The 23,261-nt window shown below is 44.9% G+C and overlaps 1 protein-coding gene across 3 annotated transcripts in view; it reads right to left on the bottom strand.

Annotated features, from left to right (window-relative positions):
* Window positions 1-23,261, bottom strand: part of LOC135914235 (uncharacterized) — a 67,890-nt gene that overhangs the window by 5,643 nt on the left and 38,986 nt on the right. For all 3 annotated transcript variants that reach the window (XM_065446997.2, XM_065446999.2, XM_065446998.1), the window contains 15 exons: window positions 21,985-22,062; window positions 20,955-21,049; window positions 19,121-19,180; window positions 17,821-17,896; window positions 13,595-13,662; window positions 11,615-11,690; window positions 11,320-11,425; window positions 9,955-10,051; window positions 8,291-8,435; window positions 7,933-7,995; window positions 5,882-6,082; window positions 5,157-5,222; window positions 3,449-3,520; window positions 2,188-2,277; window positions 1,039-1,098 (listed from right to left, as the gene is read on the bottom strand). In XM_065446997.2, coding sequence (XP_065303069.1) covers window positions 1,039-1,098; window positions 2,188-2,277; window positions 3,449-3,520; window positions 5,157-5,222; window positions 5,882-6,082; window positions 7,933-7,995; window positions 8,291-8,435; window positions 9,955-10,051; window positions 11,320-11,425; window positions 11,615-11,690; window positions 13,595-13,662; window positions 17,821-17,896; window positions 19,121-19,180; window positions 20,955-21,049; window positions 21,985-22,062 — 1,353 coding nt within the window. The remainder of the gene's footprint in view (window positions 1-1,038; window positions 1,099-2,187; window positions 2,278-3,448; window positions 3,521-5,156; window positions 5,223-5,881; window positions 6,083-7,932; window positions 7,996-8,290; window positions 8,436-9,954; window positions 10,052-11,319; window positions 11,426-11,614; window positions 11,691-13,594; window positions 13,663-17,820; window positions 17,897-19,120; window positions 19,181-20,954; window positions 21,050-21,984; window positions 22,063-23,261) is intronic.

Below are 23,261 nucleotides of genomic sequence, written 5' to 3'. Positions count from 1 at the left end.
TTCGCGGGTTGTCTAATTTGAGAATTTCCACGTTTAACACGTGTAAGAACTCAACTGCGTGTGGTCCACAAGCGTGTGTGTGTGAGAACAACATGACGACGATGGCGATGATAATCTGGCAAAGTGCAGCGGGGTGAGTTTTCAGGAAACCAAGGGCATATATGCTATACGTGCGAACTGTATTATCGCTTGATTTGGCATCGAAACAGCTCAGTGAGCAACGGTCACTTTGCATGTGGAACTCCGAATGAAGCAATATCAATGATTTTTTCTTTTCAATCCCCTTAGCCCGTTTATCCTAAATAGGGCAACAAACAGGACGTACACAAAATATTACGGACCATGAAATTTGAGAAAAAGCTGAATATCTCCACAACCTCACAACGCAACCTGGTATTTGCATTTCGGACATCGGCTAGAATATGTTAAGAACATTTTCGTATACAGTTCTACTGGCTACTGCTACAGGCTACTTGGAAATTGAACGTTTTCTGCGATCCCGTGGTCCGTAAACTTTTGTGGCCGGGTGTACATATGATTCATCCCCCTGTCTTCCCTTTATACGAAAACCTTAGACACGGAGAGAGATACAAAGTGGTGGACAGCAAATGATTACCAACAGAATCATCTGTATCCTACACTCAGTATTGCAGAATTCAATTGAGACAGAAACATGTTTCCCTTCCTACAATTACATCGTTTCCAATGAGCATCAAGACCTACTTTGAAATTTTTGCGCCACTCATTGTAAAAAAGGACGGAAGGTGAATGAGTAGAAGGCAACAGGACAAAATGAATGCTGGGCGAGAACACAGCCTTTCTCCTGTCCTTGCTTTCTATTATGTTGCTTTATGTCCTCGTTTACACTAAGCGGTGGAAAGATCTCTTAATACTGTCGCAGTTTCATATAGCCCAACTCTTTATATTATGAAGACCTGGAAATGATGTCGCGGTTGAACTCTTTTCTACTGTCAGAAAGCCTATCAGATATTCTCCAACTCAGACTTTTTTTCATGTAACCAGGAAGTGCACTCTTACTGCCGGTTGGTTGCCCAAATGCCTTGTGACCGTCTGGTATACCTCGTCGTCCTCAGCATCCTGTGGAAGAAAAGAATTTAGGAAAGAACATGTAGCATTTACACTATTATATATACGCACGAAGTAATTCTTTAGATCCCTGGGTAATAAGTCACAAGCGCAGGCGCATGCACAAAAACAGCCGTTTGGTTTGCTTCACCCCAAGCTTAAGAGGAAGCTTTAGCTCGGGTGCTCCTATCTAAATACATGTAAAAGGAGAATTCGTTTTTCTCGGCAACCACTGCACTAAATTTGACTGGGTTTGCTGCATTTAAAAGAAAAACGTAAAATCTAGTGACTGTTGGTTTCGAATTTTTGAGTTAGGCCGTCAATATTTTATAAAAAATTGACAAAAATTGCAAATTTTCAGAAAACGAAACTATCAAGTTTACAACTCTGTAACTCAACAAAAAAAAAACGATATCGCAATTCTGTGAATTGTATCTGATAGCACATCTAAAGCGGACAAAATTGATATGTTGCACATGAACCTCAAAAAATGTAATAATATGTAATTACAACTTTTGCAGAACCCTTGTAAACAATGTAACAAATTCACGTAAGATGTAAAATGACATAATATTTGTCCGCTTTGAATGATCTAATGGATGCCGTTTACAGAACCGCGATATCTGTTCTTGATGCAGAACTATTAGTTTGTAAACTTCATGCTTCTATTTTTTTCAAACTTCAGAATTTTGAAAATCTTTCTAACAAAATTCAAGCCCTAAATCAAAATTCTGCTTCCAACAGTCACTAGAATTTATCTTACTCTTTCAAATGCAACAAATTTCATCAAAATCGGTCCAGGGGTTATCTCAAAAACGTTTTTGCGTTTTTACATGTATTTGAATAGGCCGCGTCGGAGTTGGGCCCGAGCTAAAGCTTCCTCTTAATTTAACTCTGCGACATTGAGAATATTGACTTGTGCGAAGGAATCCATTCAACCAGTGAATGCCTTTTCACCACGTAGGTTGAGCCAGATTTCTTTGTAGCGTCAAGCCATTACAACATCAACATATAATCATCAATTATGTCGCAATGATTGCATATACTTGAGACTGAAGAAAAGGCTATAACTGTACATAATTTTTAGACACCAACACCCACCATAAGGATGTCTTGCAGCGTCTGAAGCTGCGCCAGCCGTGACTGCGGGTCGCTCGACGACATCAGCTTGGGATCCACGCCGCTTACTTTCTGCACATTCACAAGAAACCACTTCAGAAAAAATGCGCACAGGATTACCAAGGCCGGAATCACCTCGAAGGTCGGAATCTGGGATCCAGAGTTTTTTTATTTTTTGCTTACTTATTTTATTTGTAATACCGCCAGCCACGTGACAAGAAATCACTGCAACTGAATCTTTAATGCCAGAGAGGATGGAAAAACTGATGATAATTTTAGCCCCACATAATACCTAAATTGTTTCACAGTGCATGCAATACGTATAACTTAACGCATTCCGTTTCGCGATGCACACTACGTCAATAGTATGCAGGCCACATAGCGTGCTACCGGAGACAATTTCAGACCCCTTGATAACGTTGACCATATATAACAAGAGAAAAAAAAGCGGACGTTTGATCAAACAGTTTAATGCGAAAGCAGTGTAGCCCGATTACACGAAAATCCGTCGGCGTCGCCGTGACCAAAGGATGGCCGACAGCGCAGAGAGTAAAAACACGTCAAGAAATGCCCGGACTGACGTAAGATCTCTGAAGGAGGTTGCTGTAAACAACGCGAGTTAATGAATTTGGTTATTAAAGTCTACAGAGCATTCAGATGTGTAAGGCAGTAGTTGTAATGTCGGCCGCTGCTCATTTAATCCCTGAAAGCCCAACGTATCGTTTTCGGAATGCTAAGTTTGATAACTCCCAGTTACTATTTAAGTGAGTCCGCAGAACTGGTTTGCCAATTACGATATAAATGCGGGAAAATAACACAAAGTTCCTGGTAGCGCTGTTAATATGGTGAAGCGAGTTTTTTTTTAATATTGAAGGACATACGATATTACTGCGCTAATGAATCATTGCTGAAACAACATTTCAGTGTTTTCTTTTTCTTTTTCCGAATGTAATTTTCGTGACCAGAAAAAAAAAAGCAAGTGAACAAATTGTTATATTTTTTCTTGGTGTGGAATGGTGTTTTGGCTTCGTAGAGTTAGCAAACAGCACAAGCATTTTTTACGTCTGAAGTCTTCAATGCAGCAGCTCTGAGCTGTCATCAATCCTGACGGTTCCTCTCTACTCAAAAATGAAAACTTCACCTGTGTCACACATCACGTGTACAGAACAAAGCGCAGCAATTTACGGACAGAAAGGAATTACTTTCCAGAAGCGGCCACTGTGGAGCGACCTGCGGAACTCACCGCCCATTCTTGGAGGAACTCCTGTCCCAAGTCATTGGATTCGTGAAGGGTCCTGTTGTAGTCACGCGCAATCTGCGAGGAAATGCATGGAGAGCACCGGTGGCGACAATAAGACTTCGTCCACACGGTATGCAAGTATTATATTCGAGATGACACATGCAATCACAGCTCCGGTAATGTTCCACACATAAAACTCGCTCCGCAACTCCGTCTAGACCGCAGCTTTTTGAGGAAGCATTAAACTTATCTAAGGAGAACGTGTTTTCTCGTAAAAGTTAGTGCTATGTCGTTAAAAATGTGCTTACATGGGTCGGCTGGAAGTTTTGAGCCTGTAAATAAGTTCTTACGGCTATGAAAACCGACCATCCATGCCGCACATGTGACGAGTTCTTCCCTATACTGTATGTTACGAAGCGAAAGGGATTTTCCTTAATGAAAACTGAGCATCTATTATGAAAGTTTCTAAAGCATTTTGTTTCGTAGAGGTGGCGAACCTTAAATTCGTGCACTTGAATAAACGCATTGATGTCGCCGTTGCTGAGCAGAGTGCCGTGGTGCTCCTACCGGCGGCATTTGCCAGCCAACTTTTGACTGTGTGGCACTGTCCGCGCGCGTTCAAACACCCACGCCTTTCGTTCCTCTCTTCTTTCTATGCCCCTCTTCCATAGCGCAGGTCAGTCAACAAGACACCTTTCTGGTTAACATCGCTGCCTTCCCTCTTTCTCACAATCCCTTTCCTTTGTGTGTTTACATGCTTCAAACAACTACAACAACCCTGACCGGGAACTCCCTACGTAAAGGGCTCCATTTACCGAGCTTAAGTTCGCGACCCGCGAGAGAGAGCGTCCATGAAAGAGAGAAGAGGAAAAAGGAAAGGGAGAAGGAAAGGAAGAACAACCGAGCTCTCCAACCACCTCTGATTTCGCTATGAAAGCTGTTTTGGGTGCGCGCACGCTAATACGTACTTCCCATAACGCTGCATATGCTGTGCAAACCCAGCTGCTTTGTCTGGACTAATCACCCGCCCAGCATTTCTGAGTGTTTACCATAACCATGTATACACATAAGGAGGATAGGTAGGGAGAGTACAACGAGGAAAGGTAGTCGCCAAATGGCATAACGCGGAACTTTCGCCGCGGTGATTCTCGCAAGTAAATCGTTTCAGGTTCGTGCTTTAAAATGCCGTGCCACCGATTCGCCCATCTATACAGTTGGAAGAAGTCGAAAAGGCGGCTGAAGTTTTCTCCTTTCACTGCACAGCGGCGCGCCACATTCCGCAGTATTATTCTTATTCTTTGTTTTAAAAGCATATACGCACTTGAGAAAAAAAAGGCAAGCGAGAACCAGAAACTTCAAAGACTAAAACAGGACACACAAACTCAATACAGGTCCCGCTACTAAAACAACATTTGAAACAGAATAAATAGCGTCTGAGGCCTTGTCATTTGAAAACGAAAACATAGATTGCGGCGCCGGAACAATTACGAAATTAACAAAGAAAAATTGGCAAGTTACATCTCAGCAAAAATTCTGAAACTGGTAGAAGGATTCGCGGATCGCTGAAATAAGCTATGACGTCGGGATACGCTGGAAGTTAAAGGTAACCAGTCTGCGGGCAGCAGGCGCTCCACCGAGATCTATTGTGCGGCCAGCTTCTGCGTAAGCATGCAGATTGAAACAAGTAAGCCTCGAAATTTACGAGACTGACCTTGATGTCATGTTTCCAGAAGCGCTGCGTTCGTGGCATGCTGGACTCAGGTGCTATTTCCTTGACCTGAACAGAAAAAAAAGGAGAGCATAACTAGGATTGGGCTGGTAAATGCAGCTACACAGCAGTAAGCGACCGATGTATGTCATGGCCGTATCAGTAAAGTCACAAGAGCTGCTGACAGCCACTCTTACAAATACGAAATTAAGCGACACGCATACTCAAAGGATACTAAAGAGAAGCACTGAATTAGTTCAAATTGATAAACACATACTCTAAAACTAATTTGTAGTAACGATTTGATCACTAAATGAAGCAATGAAACTACCTGTTTTCTTTTTATTTCGTGCAAGAACCCAAGCACCAACACGTCAGTGTTACGTCATAGATTTCAATGTATCTTCCTGCAGATTAGACCTTTATGGTGCAATAAAAATTGTTCTCGAAACTTGCCAAGTTGAGCGTTATTCTTCTCTAGAATACATTTCAGTCCGACTTCATTGATAAGAAATCAGCTAGGCCCTAGAATATACCGTCAAAATTAATGACGTCATGACGAGCTGGGGCGAGAACTTGACCGTGTCGTCAATAATCTTTCGTTGCCACCCTTCCTTCGGGCTGACCGAGCCCGCTCTCTCCCGGCATGAGTGGACTTTGGCATTTTAGAAGCGTGATGCAGCACAACTATTTAGTGTCCGTGCAGAAACGCTACTCTGCTCACTTGCCTTGAGCAGCAGTGTGCCTGCGATGATAATGCAGAGGATGTTGACCACGGTGAGACAGAAGGAGTTTATGGCCATGACGGCGCACTCCTTGTGCATGTTGGCGTTGTCAAAGTAGTAAGCCTGGAAGCCGGGGTACGCCACGAAGGCGGGGTAGGTCTGTACCGTGCGGTTCTGGTCCGTGCCCGGAATCTGCACGGTCACCTGCGCATGCGAACGTGCAGCAGTTATCTTCAGAGCTTTCGTATCTACAGCTAAGAAGCTTCGGCCCGCAGGATAGAAAGTCAGAGTGGGCTGACACATAAACAAAGACATAGGAACATAATGATGAACGCGCATGGAAGCGCTGGTTCGCAACATGGCGAGTTATTTCATGCATGGTGCTAATCACGAGCACCACTTTTCATGCTGTTTGTTCAATGTTACCAGCATGAGCAACTGTGTCTGCGTGTGTGTTCGCATCAATGCGCGTACGTCATCTACACGTGCGAAATCTTTAAATAGAAGTGGCTGTGCTGCCTTAGAGGTTAATTATCAGAACCACTGTGCACGATCTGTTTCCGACATTGTGTCCGTTTTCTTTTTTTGCGCTACATTTCAAGACGAACCCATTGCGATTTTCCCAGTCCACCACTGTCCAAATATTTCTGTCGCATATAGAGCCCTGTCAGCATCCTCAAAAATAATGTGGGCGTTACGTTTTCTTGGAGCCATGGCGTTGTGAGAAAGCGGCTTGCTTTATTGAGCAGAGGGTGAAAAAACATGTGTTGTAGGGCAGAGAGGTTAACAAGATGAAGCGCTCGGTAGGCTATTCTGTAGAGCTGTATGGCGTAAGGGCAGAATAACGAGAGAACAAGAGAAGATAAAAAAAGAACTCATCAGTCATTCAGCCAACGTAGAAGCATGATTCGCAGAGGCCGCTGCGCGGGGGATGAATGAGATCAAGGATCATATTGTACGCAAGCTACGCGCGACGGAAAACGACGTAGGCTTTCCGTTGACACGTATACAGAAGCAGGCAGGGCAGAAGCGATGCGTCGTGGATGGTCTAGAAACAAGGGTAACGAGGTTATCAGTCGATAAAGGTGACCACCGGCACACTTCTCGTATCTGTATAGTTCTCAATGAAACCTACACGCCTTGCCCTGGCGTTTCTTTGCTGTTCTCTTTTTTTCACTGTGAGGACTACTAGCTATATCTTATGGTAGCTGTTTTTGCTGATGTATGTGTTTCTCCCATATTTATTTTTATTTCTATGAACTATAAGTTTAAGACGGAGTACAGTCGCTCTGCTCGTGTCCGTGCCAAGAGAACGCGCGCTATTGCTAAGTACGAGTAGGAGAACATGGGACTTGAAATTAATCCCGCAAAAATAACTGTCAGCGCTTTTTTGTAGAGCACAACGTACGCCCGATAATGACCCTGCATCAGTGGCATAATAAGAATTTTATGTCAGGGAATCAGGAGAGGTATTTGCACTTTATTGTCGTCGTGAAAGTATGTCGGCACTGGCGCGCAGTCATGGGGCACCTTCAGCCATGACCGCCGTATCGCAGCCCATATTGCAGCTGACCGTACGTGTGTGGAAATATAAAAAAAGCCAATTGATCTGCAAATTTGGGGATAATACGTAGATTTAAGATATAAATATTGTAGGTTTGGCGGCACTGCTCATGATGATCCTTCACCTTTCGTTAGTACATTTGTACTTTAAGCTTCCGTCGCTTTCTCCTTCCCCAGCCAGACAGCCTCTGGCTGTCAATTATTCTCAGTCCCTCTATTTCTTGGCAGGACTATTTCAAAGGCCAAGGCGCCATGGTAAAAAGTTCTTACATTGCTGCTCCATGTTCTGTGTAGTAACACGTATTGATACAGGGTAAACACGATATTTGCTCTCGTTGACGCTCCTGTATTTACAGCCTTCTTGCTTTATACCATAGTATCTGCTTAAAATGGGCCTGAACGATTTTCATTTAAGTTGTCTGTCATTACATGTGAAAACATGTGCGATTTAATCAAGCAACGCAGTGGAATCACACAGTAAAAGTACTTACATTGACAGGATCTTGGCCGAGAGACTTGAAGACTTTCATGAGTGACAGAGCCCACAAGGACCCCTGCGAGAAAGTTAAACGCCTTGTCACATACTGATTTCGTCAAAAGGTGGAGCCCACATTGGCCTTTGTAACCATAGGCGAAACTGAATAAGCTGCGTAGTGGGAAATTATTGAAATCGCAATGCTCAAAAAAAAAACCTGGAGAAATTACATTACAGTGCTTCAGAGTACTAGAATGAAAAATTCGATGCTTTTCCCAATGAATTGCCGAACTGAAACTAAATCTATACAAGCCGAATGCATGAAACTGTATAGTGCCGCACTGCTGTTTTATTGGCATGGATCTCGTGCTTACGCAGTTGATGGATGGGGGCAGCAGCGAAGCAGAGATGGCGACTCCCACAAGGCACGCCGAGTTGCCACCCAGGATGGCCATGGCCACACCGGCGCCAGAGGGCAGCGCTACCAGCGCGCCAACCCACAAGCTGCGCCACTGTCCCCTGCGATTGTTCGACGTACGACTTAGAAATAAAGTGAATGATATTATGCGTCGGGAAGAACGTGTTCTTGACAGCGCGCACGCGGTAATAACCACCAGAGGAAATAAGGTTCCACAAGTTTTTTCCCCGGATACTTGCACGAACGTGTTGCCCGCTACAGCGGTCCAGCCGTTAAGGGGTCCTGTTGGTCACTTAATCAGAAGTTTGCTACCCAGTGGTGACGGCAGCCACTTTGGTATTAAAATGTAGTAAAAAAAAATGGCTGTGGCTTAGCTAAGGTTAAGCCCAGGATGCGAAGCATACTAGCCTTTGTTTTAGTTGTTGAACCACTGTTCAGCCTGGTGAACTGCTGTTGCTTGGCTACATTTGGTTCGGCTAGACGATAAACAACTCATGCGTTACTCTGCTTCGCCTTCAAGAGTGGAACGCGACAGCGTTCCCGTCGACCCGCCAAGGGGTGTAAGACAATGGGCTACGGCGCAGCGACTACGCGCCCCGCAATGGACGCGGTGAGCGTCGAGCAACGCAGCGTTCGACGCGGCAACGAAATGTGCGCCTGAGCAAGCGACGCACGCCTGAGAAACAGCTCGTTTCTAAGGCAATACCGCATTCACTAGAGGCGCTTTTGTACCGCTTTGAAGCATCGTACTCGTGGCTCAGTGGTAGCGTCTCCGTCTCACACTCCGGAGACCCTGGTTCGATTCCCACCCAGCCCATCTTGCAAGAGTTGAGCCAAAGCCACCTAGGAAATCAGTCTCTGTAGCACGCCGCAACCTTCGCTTCTCATTCCAACGTGTAGCTCTGTCTCCAGGAGGCATCTCACCTCGTGAGTGCCTAGCAGAGGCAAGCGCAGCTGCTTATATACCGCCGCGACGCCGCGAGCGACGGCGAGCCCAGTTTCTCCTCTGTCGTGACGTCACGGTGTCACGTGGTATTGAAGGCGACACCGCCGCGCCTGAGGAGCTGGGTTGAGCTCTCGTAATATGCTTCGCATAAAAGGAAGATGCCAATATGCTGAGGCTTCTAGGGGCCGGAATTATTTCATAGTGATCCACAAAAGGCCGCCGGTAGACTAGGGACTGCCTTCGGACATCAAACCGCCTGAGTATTTAGCAGCCCCACACGGTGCCATTCACAATCATACCAGGGGATGCTGCCATTTTTCTAATGTCAGTAGCATTTGCGCATGACGATGTTCTTTCGTCAGAAGCATGTATAACGAATAAGAACTACGTAAATACGTTTCAAAAGCCTCTCCGATGCCACCGACGAGGGAGCTGAATTTTCTCAGCCTTGCAAAGTCATACGGGATTTGCATTGGGCGCACTGGGCAATATAGGTCTTATATGGGCCCGAGGGCGCATAATGAGAATTACTACCAAGTTTCATTAAAATGTCTTATTGCCGCGTTCATGTTACGAGTAGATTAATATCGATGCAGCTGTGCAACCCTCTGTGGAGCATGAACGAAGCGCTCCTGGTTGGGAGCCATTGAACACATGCAGCACAGGCAACTTACCTGGCCGTCTGCTCTGCGTTGGGCCATGTGTTGGGTCCCCAGCTTCCCGGACCCTGAATGTCTCCCCAGTAGGCCATGATCAGCCCGAAAAAGAACCCTGCGACATGGCCGAACAAGACCCAGTCATTACGACCAAGTTCTTCGAGTCGCAGCCTTATTAATAAGCTTTATAGCTGCAACTTTACAAGCGTAAGCACGGTAAACTATTGTTACTGCAAATCCGTATTTACCGGTCTTTAGGAGCAGCATAACTTCAACAACGGCAGCTCGCTAAAATAGGATAGCGTGAAGGCTAGAATTTGCTTTTGGAAATGTAGCTACTCGAAGACTGGAAGTTATCTTAGTGGAAGGCGACGAGGCACATAAGGTTAGTTGGAGAGACATTGCGACTGGATACAACGCTTGGTCAATACCGTCTTTTTCGGACAGTGTTCTTAAAACCCCATTCCTCGCTTAAGAACGTCCGTATTTGGTATTCCCATAATTACGTCTACCTGGTGATGAGCGCTGTAATAAAATATGCAGTGCACAAATATAAATCTTCATAAAGTCAAAATAAGGATTGCGATTGGCAGATGAAATCTGAGCGGCATTGTGGCCTTGATTAAACAGCCTTTTCCTCTCAAAGAAAAATACATACACAAATAAGTGGCATCGTAAGCATTCCTGGTCGTTATACAAGGGTACTTATCTTCAGAACACAAAGCGAAATTAGGAGTTAAAGCTTACGTAGGGAAGATTAAAGGACGAAAAGTAGCTATAGACGAGAGGTTGCAGGAGAAATGGCGGAATTGTGTTTGCCAAGGCATGAAGGAAATATAGCTCAGATTTACAGCGGCCTCAATGTGTTTATTTACGACAGTGCTGACTAGTTTAAATGAAAGGTCGTGCTGTTCTTTCCTCACAATGATTGGTACGAACGTAACTTACAAAGCAACTTAGCTAATTCCCGCAGGGAAACAGTTATGCCTATTTATCCAAAAGACATTTTATCACACGAGCTCGGATATAGCATTCGCATAACCAGTCAACACATCCCTTCGTATGTGTCCCGTACGAGAGTCAAAACTCTCGGGTGACAAAAATCTAAAATCAGAATTAAAATGACATGCAGTAAACGTCGATATAAGTACTGCCTCCGGATAAACACATGTATTGATTCCCCTTGCCCTCACCTTTCCCAATCCTCCTTATCAATCTGATCTTTCTACAGGTTCCCCAGCAAAAAATAAGATGGCCAGAGGATTGCACTTCAAGCCTGCCACTGTAGTCTTTCTTATTGATGGACTGAAGACTTACATGCAGACAACATTCGCGAATACGTGCCGAAAGAGAACGTTACAACGCTTAAGGCCAGTGTCTCACCGAATAGGAGGCAGAGGAAAAGCCCGATCAGCTCTGTGCGAAGCCCGACTTTGACCAATGACTTGTCCCTGATGATGATGCCAAACGTGATGGCCGCGATGGGACCCTGAAAGTCGCGCAGACAAACGTTCGTTACCTGCACAGGCCACAGCGCTGCTGGAAAGGTAAGTGAATCGATAAAATGCGCAGCTTTTCATCGTGCCATCATGCTATAGCTGTAGAACAGCATTATGGCGTCAAATTCAACGACGTGAAAAGATGACGTGGTCTGAGTAGTTGCATAAATTAATCGTACCATGAGCGGCGAGACGAGCATGGCTGCGATGATAGAGACCACACTGTTGTCCATTAGACCAAGTGCTGCGATCATTCTGCGTGAGAAAGCATAGAAGACAAAGTAAGATACAAGAAACTGGTTACATCGAACGCTTAACGCATGCGTTCTGGTTCCACCAAGATTCCGGCACGCTTTGCCACCTGGCTGCGAAACGACGTGCTATCAAAACCTTGACACCATGCAGTGCCAATGCCAAGCGAACGGCTGACTTCAAGGAAACGTTTCTGATGCACACAATATGGAACTCTTACTGGTTCACTTTATTTTTTGTATTTAAGTTATCTATATTTGGTATTCTCTATATCTGGGATTCAACGGAGTGAGCACGTCCAGATTTCCCACACATTGCGTCACTATTTTCTGCTGTGGGAATGCGGAGGTGAAAGTAGAGCTAAAAATGCAGAGACAAAATCACGGAGGAAAGTAAAAATGAGCGCCGAATTGTCCATCACGCGTATCATTGGGCGCGGCCAACTAATGCACCAGCGAAGCATTTTGACAGTGCACTCTTTCGCCGCTTGTCTCCTCGCTTCGTGGCGCCTCTGTAATTCATTCTCCAACTTTCTTCTCTAGTTATTAGCGCTCAACATGCGTGAGGCCGTACTGGCAGGATAGCAAGAAAAATGCAGATCACGCGCACTGTGGTGTGTTGCAATTGGCCGAATATCAAGCATATTTTGGGGTACCGCTAATTGTTACTAGATGGCCAACATGTCAGTGCATAGGGTGAGTAATTGTACACTGACGCAAGCATATTTGTGACAACGGTAAGGACACGGCACGATGAATAATGTATGGCGTCTTATTGTATTAGGCTGAGAAAACGTTAAAACATTTTCCGTAACGACTTGATCTGTTTTGTTAGGTAGGGCACTAGAACTGGGACGATGCCGAATGTTGTGTAAGTCCACACAGTAGACCCCATGCGAGTCTTGCATGTGGGCTCCCTGTTACGTGGAGTCTCAAAGCACTAGCTTTGACTATTCCGCATGTCATTAGCTGCGACATCGGGAATATGGGGAAACTGCCGCACCCTCACACGCATGCATTCATGCATGCATGCATTTCTGACCCAATGGGTACGATATCGAGCTGTTGCGCGCAGGGATCTTAGTTTAATTCCAACAATTGGAAATGTATTTAGGACGTGCCCTCATCACGATGCTCAGTATTCGTCAGCTGAAACACAGCAGCATCCATATGAAAAAAATCTCATACGAAACATTCAATAACTTCGTATGACCATATGAGAACGCATATGTTTCGCATGTGTTCTCATATGATCATACGAGATTATTGTGTATGTGTGATGTCAATTATTGCAGGGATATATGCTGCACGATTGTAGTGCGTTCATAATATGCGTCGTTGCACGAGTTAATGTATCTTTAGAGGGTGAAAATGATCACAAAAATTTGACAGGGACGAAGGAGGACACAAGTCATGTGTGACCCCTGCTCCCTGTCAAATTTGTATGCCCGTTCATATCCTGTCAGTAGTGCGTTCACTTTGGATAATTGACTATTGCAGGCTCACGTCTAAGCAAAAGAGAACATCCCGCCATGCATGCGATTATCGACAGTACTGAACAATAAGATGAGGTGTTGCAGTAGCAGCTTGATGCCGCTGGTTAACGTAGTGTTTGTATCGCTTTTCTTTAATGACAGCCATTCAGCGAAGTTTCGCCTTTTATTTGTAACATTGTGTTTGTTTCTGCAGTCATGTGTTTGTACTTTCGTGCGGTCAGTCAGTTCCTTATTGCAACCATTTACGGCTGGTATTGTGAAACGGCTGCGTGTTTTAGTTCATTCTTTTTCGGTCGTGTTCCTAAGCATACTCGTTCGCTACCTTACTACTGTACACCGTTTACACTTCAAACACCTAGGTGGAATTAAATTCCCTTCACAGAATGTTTAGCATGCCGCAGTCAATGCTTACCCGGCCAGTATGATGAAAGCTACGTAGTCGAAGTTGAGTTCCCCGTTTGACCGCACCCCTTCGACCACCTGCGCAATAAAGAACAGGACAGGCAGGTTAGTCGCCAAGGTGACGTGTGTTATGGACACTACTTTCTAATGAATTGTATTTTATTAAGTACACGCAACATGATGTTAGCACCTCTGAGGCGCCATCTGCATACCTGCTCCAACTTGGGATAAAAAATGAGAAAACACAGAAAACGACGCTGATATGCAAGAAAGCCCCAGAGTCGAGTAATTTCCTTAATTACCCCGAAGAACCATTATGAGGTACAGACGATAAGTAAAAGGAACCACCACGTGGTTTTGAGAAAAACACCTTGCTCCTGGAAACATTCAGAGAATTGCAATGACACCTCAAGAGTTTCTGGGAGCTCCTGAAGTGTCATTTAAATCTTAAGAAGTATGCAGCAGCAGGTGATGATTTCAAATGGCATCGTCTTTGAATCGAAATGGTAAAAAATTGTCGCTTAGCCTGTGTCAGCTACACATCATCATCAGCCTGTTTTATGTCCACTGCAGGACGAAGGCGTCTCCCTGCGATCTCCAACTACCGCTGTCCTGTGCCAAACGATTACAACCAGCGCCCGCGAATTTCCTAATTTCATAGCTCCACCTAGTCTTCTGCCGTCTTCGACTGCATTTCCCTTCTCTTGAAACCCATTCTGTAACCCTAATGGTCCAACGGTTATCTAACCGGCGCATTACATGACCTGCCCAGCTCCATTTTTTCCTCTTGATGTCAATCAGAATATCACCTATACCCGTTTGCTCTCTTATCCAAATCGCTCTCTTTTTCTCTTAACGTTATGCCTTGCAATCTTCGTTCCATCGCTATTTGCGCGTTCCTTAACTTGTTCTCAACCTTCTTTTTCAGTCTGCAAGTCTCTGCGCCATATGTCAGCACCGGTAAAATTCACTGATTGTTTACCTTCCTTTTTAATGATAACGGTAAGCTTCCAGTCAGGAGCTGGCAATGTCTGCCGTATGCGATCCAACCCATTTTTATTTCTTCTGTGAATTTCCTTCTCATGATCAGGATTCCCTGCGATTAATTGGCCTAGGTGAACGTACTCCTTCACAGTCTGTGGAGGCTGACTGGCGATCCTGAACTCTTGTTCCCTTGCCCGGCAAGTCATTATCTTTTTCTTCTGCATATTAATCTTCAACCCCACTCTTACACTCTCTCTGTTAAGGTCCTCAATCATTTGTTGTAACTCGTCTGCATTGTGGCTGAACAGAACAATGTCGTCGGCAAACCAAAGGTTGCCGAGATATTCGCCGTCGATCTTTACTCCTAAGCCTTCCCAGTTTAATAGCTTGAATACTTCCAAGCACGCAGTGAATAATATTGGCGAGATTGTACTTACGTGCTATTATATCGTAACCTAGCAATCTGCCTATCGTTGCTTTATCTCATGAAGTTACCTACGCTTGTGACGATCCCAGCCCGATCGCTTTCCTAACTTTATTGGCATAGTAAATACAAACACTACAGGGAATTTTTTTGCCGTTGCTTGCAGTGAACTGTTTATTGAAATGCTTCACTCTTGTTGGAGAACACCACTCACGTCCAGAAAAAAAAAGGCTGGGTACGGGGAGAAATAGGGAGGGGTATAGAGGGGTAAGCAAGGTACATCTAGATGTATTCTTTTAGCTGCACCTCATGTACGAACCAGAGGAGCAATGCATTACTGCCTTGTGTCATGCGTGTCCTTCAAGGTGAATCTATGCCTCGTAACTACAGGGCTTAGGAATCTCTGGTAGTATTCCTGAAAAGGCAACGTCCCTGTGATGTTCCTTGTAGCTGGTTCGGTATGCTAACTAGATGTTACATTATTAAAAGCCAAAGTTGTTCTGGCCAGGTTTTATGGCCTTGACTGAATGATTCCTTCAATTTCGAAAGCTGCACTCGCAAATAAGTCATGAAATAGTTAATTCGCAGCGTGTGCATTTTAACTTCTAACCCAAACAATTAGAAATTGCGTAGATTTACTGGTGCGAGCACCAGTGCAATTTACGGGCAGTATAGTGGTGCCGGCGCGATACTATTACACGCCCGGCACGGTCTGCACACTACTAAAGAAGTTTGCACACTTTGAGGCTTATCTTGCAGCACAACAATAGGCGTCATATGCGTTGTTTGTGCTTCCGTTTTTGAAGATTCAGTGCTCGCTACTTTCATGTCGAGAATGCTGTGCCACACTGATAACGCGCAAGCCGTGCGTGACTTGGAAGTAACGGGCTCGCAGCGTTGAAGAAAAAGAAATGAGGGCAAGACAGACGATTATTGTTGTGGGACAAGCTACGCCTTAAAGAGTGTAAACGTTTTAAGAGTACTCTAAATAAGACTGAACTGGGTATAAGCTACTCCTTTTGGGGATAACTGACCTGCCACAAGCATTCGTCCTTATCGAGTGCAACTGCGAGGGGATGGACTGACTCCCCATGCGCTTACTCCTTCAAGAACTAACAGTTGCTCTTTTACAATGCTCTTCAAAGGAGTAATGATCATTCTTTCCAATGATCCTCAAAGAAGCAATCAACGATATTAGCCATTTATACGCTGACAAAAAATATTCAACAGAATAAATGAAGAAAATAGCGCACCAAAGCAGGATTTGAACCAGTCTTCACGCTCACGTACGGACAAGGTACTCTACACCATGGCCGCCTTTTTTTAACATGGTATTTATTTGGCAATGAATGAAATGATGTATGTACAGGAACTATTTACAGTAATATGGGCAACAGGTGGTTAAAAACATTATGGAGTTTTACGTGCCAAAATCCACTGTCTGATTATGAGGCACGCCATAGTGAAGGTCCCCGGAAATTTCCACCACCTGCGGTTCTTTACCGTGCATCTAATTCTAGGTACACGAGTGTTTTCGCATTTCGAGCCACCAGGTGGTCATAAGCGATCACAGGTATACGGACAATAAATACAAAGAAAACATCACACAAAGCAACATCTTCCATCACAACAAAAGCTTCGGCTGACGATACAGAAAACAGATCATGTTAGAACATCTCAACCCAGGTACGGCAATACACAATAGACTCGGCGTTTCGTGTATGCTATGTGCGGAAAGTAACGTTGGGCGCACTAGCAACCATATGCGACTGCAAGAAGAAAGCTTCCCAATTATTATTAGGATGATTTAACCTGATGCGTACTGTATACGTGATGTACGTGTAGCGCAAACGGGGCACACAGGACCAACAGATAAGACGACAGATAAGGCGAACTTCTGTCGCTTAGCGTGCCCTGCTTGAGCTACACATAGCTTAAGTTTGTCATCTCCTTGGAATGGGAGGAACTTGGGTGCGATTAGCCAAGGACATTTGCCAGTCAATTGATGACGTGTGCGTTTAATGGGCATTGTTCACTTATAGTGCGCACATGAAGTGCATGGTCTTTCATATTTCACGCACTTTTCTCATGAGAAGACAAAGTGACAAAGTGGTGCCCTGCATGTAGTTCAGTTGACAGCGCACACTTTAAGCTATTTACTATTCATACAGACAATATCTCTTCCGCCGCTTCATCGCCGACACTGGGGAAAACAGCAAAGTGAATGGAGAATAACGGGCGCCGTTTGTCCTGTTGCTCCCTTTCCGATCGGGGACTAAACACTCTCCCATATTTGCACTTGGCACGCACACTCCTGAAATTAGTCCCCGGAGAGACGAAAGGCCAGAAATTTTTGCGCTTAAGCCATTATCGCAGATAGAAATCGGCACATGAAACTCCACTGAATAGGCCTGACGAGGTTAGCCGATAGAATGCTTTTAGTGCGATAGTAGTACGGACACTCGAGAAACATTTGCTGACCCGCTGATCGCGCATGCGGCCATGACGCGCGGTCAGTTAAAGGTTATGGGGACACACAGCCGACGCTATAATGCCCCCAGTCACCTTGGTGGCGGATCATGGGCAGCTTTCCCCTGTCTTTCGCTGCTGTGCATGAGCGTTGCATACGCACGCGCGCTACAGCGTTCCAGCTGAGCTGCTGCGTGTACGTTGACTTCCAGAACGCACCATCGATGGTCATAGTGACGGCCTGTACACTTTACATTGGCCTGGATATTTCTGTGGGAAAATCTGATGTGAAACCGACTCTCGCAATTACTGCTTATACAGGCAATACAAAAAATTCAGCTATAAGTGTACATACTGACCTGAGCTACTGTGAGACGTGCCGTCACAGACTTGAGAAACTTCTGCTGGGCAGTCTTGAAGCCGAACGCCTCTTCCCTGCACAAAGCATCAGCAATTGTAAGGTTCGTAACAGCGCAACACAAAACACAGACAAAAGCAAGGTAAAAACGACGACACGGCGCTGGTGTCGTCGCTTTTACCTTTTGTCCGTGCCTTGCGTTGCGGTGTTACGAACTTCACAATGAACCCTAACCAAATGGCCCAACTTGCCGTCTTGATTGTGCCAGCAGTGATAATTGCGGACTTGTCTACCCTAGCTACATTGTACCCAGAAATTAAGTTGCCCTCTGATTACGGCAACTTGAACAACCTTAACCTTTTCATCAACTATACTATAGGCGGCGCTGAGACAAACGTACAGACATCACGCCTTCCAACTTATCCGTAGAGCTGGCTTGCTTATGCATGAGAACATGACCCTCAAGTTTACCGCTGTTTAACGAAAACGAACTGCGACCTCACAGTCACGTTCTGCCTACTGTTCGCACACCGCAGACTGCGGTGGCACCTTCAGGATTTTGACTTCAACGACGTTATACCTGCTAGACAAAAGTTTCTTAAATCTAGGTATTAGATGCTTTGTAGATTGGTCGTTTCACTTTGAGCACATTAAAATGGAATCGTTAGTGGGAGTCACTATGACAAAGTGAAGCGCGTAGTTTTACTAAGCTTCAGTATCAGTCACGTTTCGCACGGCCTGTCTCGTTTTCGTGGGCCCTGCGTGAGCTTCATGGGATGACGTTGAGACGCACGGTGTGAAATAGCCGTATGATTCCGAGACCTGAATGGTAGCTAGCTGAGCGAGACGGTAGATCTGCATTATTACTTACAGCGCGAACGACTGAACAGAGACAAAGAACAAAGATGCAACACGAGCGCTGACTCACGACTAAAGGTTTATTGCTTACAAGCCGCATATAAATGCGAAAACTCATGCGTGCGTGCACCCGCACACCATCTATTACTCTCAACAAACAGTGAAACAAGAGAAAGACAGGTAACACAAGGTAGTGATATTTTTTAACGGTTAGATAAATCCAAAAATTTTTGTTGTTGTGTAGCACAAGTGACGCCTGGCTGACACACCTGTCACCACATTTACTGATCAGGACAGATAGCTGCAATGAAGCGGGACTTTTCAGTTTTATTTCTCCAGAGTACACGCTTGAATTCGAAAGTGGGCTTGCAACCACAAGCTGCGCAATGGGCTGCCAAATGGTATGGACCTGCGTTCATTAATCTGACCTGAAATGCACTCACTCGTGGCTTTCTGCAGTGGCTTCGTCACCACCTTGGTAAAATATTGCACAAGGAACGACCCTGCAAAAAAGAAAGATAGAGTTCAATTACTGCACTTACATTTGAACAGAAATCTAAGGCTTAAATGTATACTCGGTCTCCGGGGAGCAAACGGTCATTTTCCTGTAGACAAACATGAAACGTGAGCCAGTTGCTTCAATGCACAGGTCGGTTTCCTTTATCTGATGAGTGCGCAAAACAAAAGCTGCTTCCTTTTGACGCGTTTAGCCACGCTGAAGAATACGTTTATGGGTCCCAAAGTAGCGTTCGATTTCAGCAGCATAGGCACGTTAAAAATATGCGAGGCATTTGACTTCAACGTATCAAAATTTGAAAGCATAAACGTTTTAGCCATGCGACAGTCACAGTTCTAGTGAAGCATTAGCTAACAAGAATGAATTAGACTTGAATTGTACTGCGTCAATGTAAGCGTTAGACCGTTTTTTTTCTGCATGCATTTCCTTGGTAGTCAGTGCAGTCGTGCGAGCGCGTCAATGCTCAAAACTAAAGTTAGCACCAATATGAGCGAAAGCTACCAATATACCTCGCTTTTACATGACCAAACATCTAAGACAAGAAATAGGGTGATAAAAAAAAGTTAAATCAATAATTCTGCCATTAGCCTGCGCATTACATGCACGTATCCGGAAGTAAATCAAGTGGAAACCCCTCCGCAGTCGCGAGGGAGCGGGACCTAGATACTCCCATAAAGATACGAGGCCGCAAGATTTCTTATACCGACAGGTAAGCAAATGTTTGATCCCTGTGGAGAGCTCCGCAATGAGCAAGTTGTAAACAAGACTATCTATTGGCTTCGCCGTGGAAGTGTGCGACACATGACGGAGCAAACAGGCGTGAACGATAAAGTCGCCCGGCAGCAAGCGTGTATGCGATATGGAAAACGGTGACAAGTGCGTACGCGACGAGCAAACACATTTAACACGCGAAGTATTGCATATAGGACAAGGTGAACCGATTTGACCTCAAATTGATAATCAAGCACACGTCCAGGTAAAGCACTCGTTATACGACTCGGGGGAACAACTATGAGACAAAAAGAACAAACAATGAAACCTAAACGGGGAGAGCAGTCGTGGATGTAGTGCATCGCGAAACTTGCCCACACAATGGGGTTGCTATTTTTAAGCTTCACTTTCTTTGTGAGCAACAAAGTGTACAGAATAGAGACAGCTCCATGAAATACAAAGCATGCATGTATCCATAGTTCCTTTGCACATGCTTATGGCTTATAACATCGAAGGCGTCCACAGATCAAGCAGTCACTCATATTTAAGCAGTTCAAGCGCTTCTTCACTACCTGAAGGCAACAGACTTGAGTGCCAGACTATGGACCTCCTACACCTAACTTAGTGCATGTGAAAGTGCGATATAGACTCATGTTTCTCTCTCTCTCACTCCCCATTCCCCTCCCCACGTGTAGGGTAGCAAACTGGACTCAGTCTGGTTAACCTCCCTGCCTTTCCTTCTTCCCTTTTCTCTCTATCTCTCTCTCATATTTAAGCACTTGTGTTTTTCTCAATGTGGGCGAAACAAGAACGGCAAAAGTATGGAAATATGAAATGAACTGCATATTACGCATTCATATTACGTCATGTTAGGGGCCTTACTCTCACATACTCGTATTCCTGTTCACAACGCCAGGTAGTTCAGATCATGTCGCACAGTCATGCAAATTCAACATATAATGTACCGCAGGAGCTTTGCTTCAACCGAATTTGTCATTCATGCACATGTTCGCGTGAACATCGTGTTGAAGGCATGGTGGCAAGCTCACCCAACGGTGGAGCCTGTGTCCAGGCCGATTCCCCTGGAGTTGAGAGACTTGAGCACCAGGTCCGTGTCTTCTCCCGACTCGCAGGGAAACATAACCTGCGCTCAGACAGAATGTGTGGATGCCGCAGTTGAGCGTTAGGGAACAAATCCCACATGTTTATCAAGTATTCCTTGTGGACCAAGGGTGTTAAGTTAGAGATGATTGGCACAGAATAAGCTATTTCTCGATCACAGGTATCGTAGATTGTAATGACCCAAACCTACTCTCCTATCACGTTTCATTTAATTTCTGTAAGGTGACCATGGTAATAAATACAATTCTCTGCATGTTTCTGGAGACCCTTGCGAAAAATTCTGGGTAGTCTTTTGAACAGTGCACAATGATCCTTCTTGGCTAATTTCATCGAAAGACCTATTCGCCATGAAGGATGTAAACTTTTTTCAGAGGATATTCACTTGTGAAGCATGACGCTAAACATTTACCATCACGCGAAACGTGAAACTCAAGTCAACTATAAGGATATTTAAATACCGAAAAGCTGCCAAAATCGCTCTGCCTTTGCCTAACGACCCCAAAACAGAACCGTAAAACGATCTGGGTAGTGCCCTGCAATTTCCTGTCGAAAAGCTGGTCTCTCCAAGCTTAACTTGGAAAAAGTTGTTTTCAGAGACTGCTCCTTCCGGTTGGCCACTGCTGGCGCTCAGTGTGGTATACTGATCGGAGCTAGGCCACTGTTCGTTTCATATTGTCGAGCTCTGAACACATGCTGAGTGTTCCGAGTAAAGGCAGCCCAACACCTTGCATTTTATTTGGCCTTGGTGCCTGTACACTGCTCAGCGTCATGATAAGGGTACCACGCTGTCGCACCCAGTAATATAAGTGAGCGCGATGGACGGGTAAACGCGCAAAGGTCCGCCAGAGCAAAAGCATTTCGCAGATTCCTCTCGAATCCCTAGAAGTTCCCCACACACAGCTACAGTCAAATTGTATCCCCTGTGAAATAAAGCCGGCGTTTGGCGATCCCGCTCACCTGGTAGACCTTGTCGGAACTCCTGGAGCACCACACCGCATCATCGACGCCCAGCTCTTCCAGGCAATCTTGTAGAGCCTGCGCCACGGTGCGCACGTTTCACTGAGGCACAACTTTTGAAAGTCCCGTTAGCTCCCAGCACCACCAGCAGATAGGAGCATTGCCAAGCCTGTTCTCACTCCACGTAAGCACAATCGTAATATTGTGTTTCAGTTTGCAAAACAATGTACAACTACCTGAAAATCTCTGTTTAGGCCATTGATCAAGCATGAACAGCGTTAACTTACAGCCGCAGGCTGTAAGTTAACCTATATTAGTATATAGGTATAGGACAACGCTTCGTGGCCAAGGATAGCCACGGTAAGTTCCAAAAGGCAAGGTTGCCTTAGGACAGGGCATCTATTTTTTTACCATGAGCGATATCCTTTATTTACCGGTTACCGTCTAACTTATGCACAATTCAAATGGTTTGCTTATCTACAACCTGAAGGGAAGCAATGTTGCTACAACGACGTGACTGAAGGACAACATTTGCCTGTAGAAAGAGCTAATGTGTTCCCTCTTATGCTACTTTATTAAACGGTTCATATTTAATTGCGAGTTTTCCCCGAACGCATTCGTTCGCAAGACCACAAAAGCTTGTTTATCACTGCCATTTTTTAACCAGCTGCCTTGCCACCTACATACCAACTCTTGATAGTTGTGGTTCGAAGCTGTGAAGTTCACAAACCTACTTTCGTCCCTCCTCCCCAAAAATAGTCTGTAGAAAGTTTATGGATAAGGCAGAGACAAGTTAGGGAGAACAGGCACAGGTTTATGGGCTTTGTGTGTGTGCGTGCCTGTGCGCGTGCGTGTGCGCGTGCGTGTGCGCGCGTCAAGTCTACAAATGGTCTTCAAACCGCATGGAGGCTCAATTTTCACTTCTTTCTAGATTATCCGTTTCGCTTATTCAAACAAACTTAAGTTAGGAAACGGCCAAAAATACTATTGAATATCTTTTTCAGAAGAGGGCTTTAAAACATATGTAAAAAAAGAAGCATTTGAACCCCAATATTAAGAAAAACTTCACTGCAGAGCTTGAAAACTAAGGTTAACTGAGAAGGTGTATTCTTTGACTAAAATATAGCGGCACTATCACTTTGATGAACGGCCGTATAACTTTTGCCAGAAATGTCTTATGGGTGGTGAAGCCAAACCTGTACTTATAGGTTTTTGTGTGGACCAGCACAGCTTGTTGTCGGTAATGAAAGGTTTAATGTCTATAGACCTGCAAACAA

Source organism: Dermacentor albipictus, chromosome 6 (assembly GCF_038994185.2).
Source record: "Dermacentor albipictus isolate Rhodes 1998 colony chromosome 6, USDA_Dalb.pri_finalv2, whole genome shotgun sequence".
NCBI classification, from domain to species: Eukaryota; Metazoa; Arthropoda; class Arachnida; order Ixodida; family Ixodidae; genus Dermacentor; species Dermacentor albipictus.
Note: the sequence above shows the minus strand (reverse complement) of the source record. Positions and strands in the feature narration are given on the sequence as shown.